This window comes from Trachymyrmex cornetzi, unplaced genomic scaffold (assembly GCF_001594075.2).
Source record: "Trachymyrmex cornetzi isolate Tcor2-1 unplaced genomic scaffold, Tcor1.1 scaffold45, whole genome shotgun sequence".
NCBI classification, from domain to species: Eukaryota; Metazoa; Arthropoda; class Insecta; order Hymenoptera; family Formicidae; genus Trachymyrmex; species Trachymyrmex cornetzi.
Genome location: NW_017299289.1, coordinates 100173 through 104901, shown reverse-complemented (window position 1 = coordinate 104901; position 4729 = coordinate 100173). Strand labels below are relative to the sequence as shown.

Here is a 4729-nt window from a genome sequence, read left to right as displayed (position 1 = left end):
AAGATATCAAAAAATGGCTTGATAAATGGATCGCTTCAAAAGAACCAGATTTCTTCCTTTGAGGAATCTGTTTATTACCTGAAAGGTGGGGGAAAGTTGTCGCTTCTAATGGAGCATACTTTGAAAGAACTTACTTTGTATTGTTTTGTTTAAATAAATACATCTTTTTCATTAAAAAAGGGCGGAAACTTATTCACATACCCAATACAATATATGTATATTAAAATGGAATAAAATACAACAAAGAAATAAATAGAATTTTACATAAAAATTATATCAATTTAAAAAATACGAAATTGTTTCTTGAATCTTAGAATTAATTTTGTTTTTCACACGGTTATATGAGTCAGATTTTTTATATACATATATCCGGTTAAATATTTTTAGAACTTTGTTAAAAATACAAAAAATAGTGTTAAAAATATAAAAATATTTCTAGACAAATTTTTTTCCGTAAAAACTGTTAAACATTGTATGTACAGTGGATAGTAAAATAAAAATTTAATTCTACTTATTAAATTACGAAATATAAACGTTAAATTAAAACAAGAAGAAATTTTTAAGAGAGTGTTAATTTTCAAAATTTTCATTTCACGGACTTAATTAACGTAAATAGTTCTATAAGATTAAGAGAAAACGTATAATTTAGTAGGTACCAATCGATCGTTTCGTTTCAAGTCGTAAATGATAATTCGAGGCCAACGATCAAATCCGTCAGGTGCATCTAGAACCCATAATCGTCCTCGAGCATCCACGTCTAATCCAGTTACGGATATGAGAGTTTCATAATCCCACTTCGATGCTCTGCTTTTAGGGAATAGCTTTGAAGAGATTACTGCATTTGCAATGTTTAATGGCAAATTAATTTCAGGCCAAGAAACTTCCACCAAAGTTGGTTTCCATTCTTTTTGCTTTTCATTTGTTGATCTAATATATACAAATTGTATGACAGTATAAAATATAAATCTTTATTTATTAAAAGAAAACAAATTTTTTTAACTTCGTTTCAAATAAATTTACATTACACACAGTAAATTGTATTTATTAATGCTCTATATATATCGTGTGTTTTACAATTAATTATATTATATTATGTGTTTACGCGTCGTAACTGATTATCATTTTAAATAAGAAATCGAACAAGAGGATAATAGATTTATTTTTTACAAATAAGAGAAATATAAAATTATGAATTTTTTTTCAACTGTTTCAGAATATTGAAAAATCAATATTAATATAAGATTATTTTAAAATTAATAAATTATTACACACTTGATATTACATATTTTATGACACAGATTGCGGATTCTTACTCACAGTTTATTGTTATGATTTACCTACCTGGGAATTGCCAGAAAAGCGCGATTTTTCCATACAGCAAATCTCCATATAAGAACATCATCCGATATGTTCAGCGATGTTAAATTCCAGGAGTGTGAGACATAACTTAAAAAAAGACAAAAAACACTAACTCGAAGAATAAAGCGAGTCTTTTCTGAATTAATCATAATGAAAATGACGATAGAGAAACGGATACAACACAACTTTGATCGAGTGAACGATAGCACTTTCGTTGAAATGCATCGTCAGCGAGGAATTGTTGATTGCTGACAATGACTTTTTAATCGTATCCAATTAAAAGTAACCCGCTCGCAAACTTTGCTAATTGACAAATATCTAACACTTTTTATATTCTTTTTATTTATTGCAGCTACAGTAGTAGAAGCGTAGTTAAATAAAAAAATTGTATTAAAATTAATAAATAAATATCATTAAAGCTTATATTGAAGCTTTAATGTTGTCCTTAAGCTTTATTGTCCTTAAATCAAGCTTATGTTTAATAAGAAGTGCGTAAAAAAAGAGTTGATAAGAAAATATATAATATTGCACGTAGTTATGGAGATCTTTAATAATTAATTGATCTTGGTGAATTACATTATGCGATTGCAAATATCAAAATAGCTATTAAATCAATTAATGTTTCCTATTAATAGTTATTACGTTACATAAAAATTTTATTAATTAATTATTTATCATCAAAAAAGTTAATAATAATTATAAACTTTAAATGGAGATATAACGAAAATAAAAATCGGAGCATAAATCGAATGTAATAAGGAAAGAGTAACAGAAATATAAATGGATTGTAGGAAATAAAAATTGGGGCAACAAAACGTAAAAAAAGTGTAACCGTCTCCTTTACATTTTGTTGTCGTTCCAATTTTCGCCTCCCAGAAGCTTCATTTATGTTTCTGTCACATTTTTCTTATATCTGACTTACGTTCCAATTTTTATTTTCGCTAGTGAAGCAGAACATCACAATAAATAACTAAAACGTGAAAGTGACGTTAAAATTATTGTAAATGATTGAAAAGTGACTTTTAGTAATCACTTTGGAGCTATTTTGTCATCATTTTACTGTCATGTCGAATGACTTGTGTTCTGCTTGAGTAAAAGATATACTGTATGTATATATTAGTGCATGGATATGTATATGCAGAAGAGGTCACTACGTCTCTGACAAGAGACGACGGACTTGAGAGAGATAAGCTTTAAACCAAGCTTTGCATGTTAAGAAGTCTGTAGCTATATATATAATCACAGGGTTAGGTAAGTTAAATTTTTTTCTTAACTAAGTTAAATTAAAGTTAACAACCTTGAAAATTTAACTTAAGACACAAGTTAATTTATAATGAAATTAATTGAATTAAATGTTAAGTTAATAAAAAAAGTAATTGAAAAGTTAAAAGTTAAATTTGTTTTTTTATTAATTTTTTTAATTCATTCCAGGGTTTCAGTCTTACAACTAACGGAAATGACAAATATATACTTTATTTAGAAAATACTCTATATTTTATTTACATGTTTTGTTTATATATACTGTTTAATAATAGTATATAAGATTCGACTATATGAATACTGGCCTGTGGTATAACTAAAGCTTCAGACACAATACAAGGGAGTAGCGATAGTAATAAGAAATAATAGATTTCTATTAGAAACTAGATACATTGAAATATACGGTTTCTGACAGATTGAAATCTGGGGGTCAATTGTATAATTTGAAATGAGGTGAAAATTACAAAAGTGAGCAAATTAATTAGAATATTTATAATTTCGTTGGTCAACATCTAGTAAATTTGCTCACCTTTGCAATTTTCACTTCATTTTAAGTTATCGCTATTGCCGCGTATTAGGTCTTATATATATATATGTAATGTAACTAAATAAAATTAAAAAGTTAAGAGTCTAAAATGTAACTAAGTTAAGATAAAATTAATTAACTTTTTAACTTAACTTTTATCTTTTTAATTTAGCACTGCCCAACCCTGATAATAAGTATAAAAGTTGATAAGAAAATATATTACGGTTATGGAGATCTTTAATTGTAATTAATGCGATCTCAATAAAAAGTATTTTCCCGTTTTTTGTCAAACTGCAGTTGGCAGTAATCAAGTCAAGAGTACTAAAAATATTATGTAATAATTATGGATAATTTATACAAAACAAGATTAAAGCTATTGCATATCTTACATAATAATTATTGATTAATTATTATAATAACAATCAAAATTGCCATTTAATTTCTTACGAATTTTTAAAATCATTTTGAAATGATTTTTCTTTTAAATATTAACAATAATTTTTGTGAGCTGTAAAAATTATTTTAAAAAATACTATAAACATAAAAAAATATACATATATGCATATGATTATCGTGCAGTTAGCCTATCTTTCGAATGGCAGATTTTTTTACTAATTTGAAATAACTTTTTCTACAAATAATAATTATGAAACTGTAAATTATTTTTAAAAAATATAAAAAAGCTCATATTATCGTTCCTACTTTATGGACTGATGATAATTAAAATAGTAACATCACTTCGGAAGTGACGTCGAGATGTCGCGACGGTCGCGTATCTCCCCGACCGATGTGCGCCGATGTGCGCCGATGTGCACCGATGTCGCCAGTAGGGAGAGCGAGCAGCCGACGATTCACGATGGTCTATGGCCGAGGCGTCGTGTGAAATCGTGGAAGCCCGTGATACGCGCGGCAAATGGCCGCCGATGGCCGCCGTGGTGCAGTTTCCGAGGCGGTGCGTGGTGTTGCGTGACGTCCGACTGCGTTCGGGTGCGATTGCGGTACCGCGTAGGCGCGTACGGGACGTGCGGTTGTCGCGTACGCCACGCGGCTTCCTGCGTCGACCGCGTCAACGTCCCGCGGCAACGCCGTCGTTATCATCATCGTTGTCGCCGTTGTCAGCCTCGTCCACGTCGCGGTCGAGGTAACACCGACGACACCCGGGGACGTGATGTGAGCTTCGTTGACGGCCGATCCCGACCGCCTACACGCCGAGGAGATTCACGCGCGCGCTGCGGTTACAAGTCATCCGATTAACCAGCCTAGCCAGCGGGAGCCAGTCAGCCAGCCAGCCAGCCAGCCAGCCAACCAACCAGACAGACAGCCAGCCAGCGAGGTGCGGCTGGCGATGAAAGCCGCGAGAACCGATCGCGGCACATCGGTGATGAAATCGGTGTCCGAGGGCGAGCTGGGCGTGGAGGAAGAGGTTAAACCCGCGGAATCGCGTGGCGCCACACGGCTCAAGCGCACCTTTACACTGCCGAGAAACCCGTTTCAAAGTGCCAGCAGCAGGATGTCGCGGCGACGTCCGAAGCAGCAACAGCAAACCCACGGGGACTCGAGGGACGCCAACCACGGCGCGCCAAG

At 32.8% G+C, this 4729-nt stretch overlaps 2 protein-coding genes across 2 annotated transcripts in view; one reads left to right on the top strand and one right to left on the bottom strand.

Annotated features, from left to right (window-relative positions):
• Positions 1-1508, bottom strand: part of LOC108764700 (uncharacterized) — a 3153-nt gene extending 1645 nt beyond the window's left edge. The window contains exons 1-2 of the mRNA XM_018513044.1: positions 1342-1508; positions 657-927 (exon numbers count right to left, since the gene is read on the bottom strand). Of these exons, the coding sequence (XP_018368546.1) occupies positions 657-927; positions 1342-1508 (438 nt within the window). The remainder of the gene's footprint in view (positions 1-656; positions 928-1341) is intronic.
• Positions 1509-4419: 2911 nt separating this feature from the next.
• LOC108764760 (ubiquitin carboxyl-terminal hydrolase 31) overlaps positions 4420-4729 on the top strand; it is a 20256-nt gene continuing 19946 nt past the window's right edge. Inside the window, exon 1 of the mRNA XM_018513135.1 lies at positions 4420-4721. Coding sequence (XP_018368637.1) covers positions 4491-4721 — 231 coding nt within the window. The 5' untranslated portion in view covers positions 4420-4490. The remainder of the gene's footprint in view (positions 4722-4729) is intronic.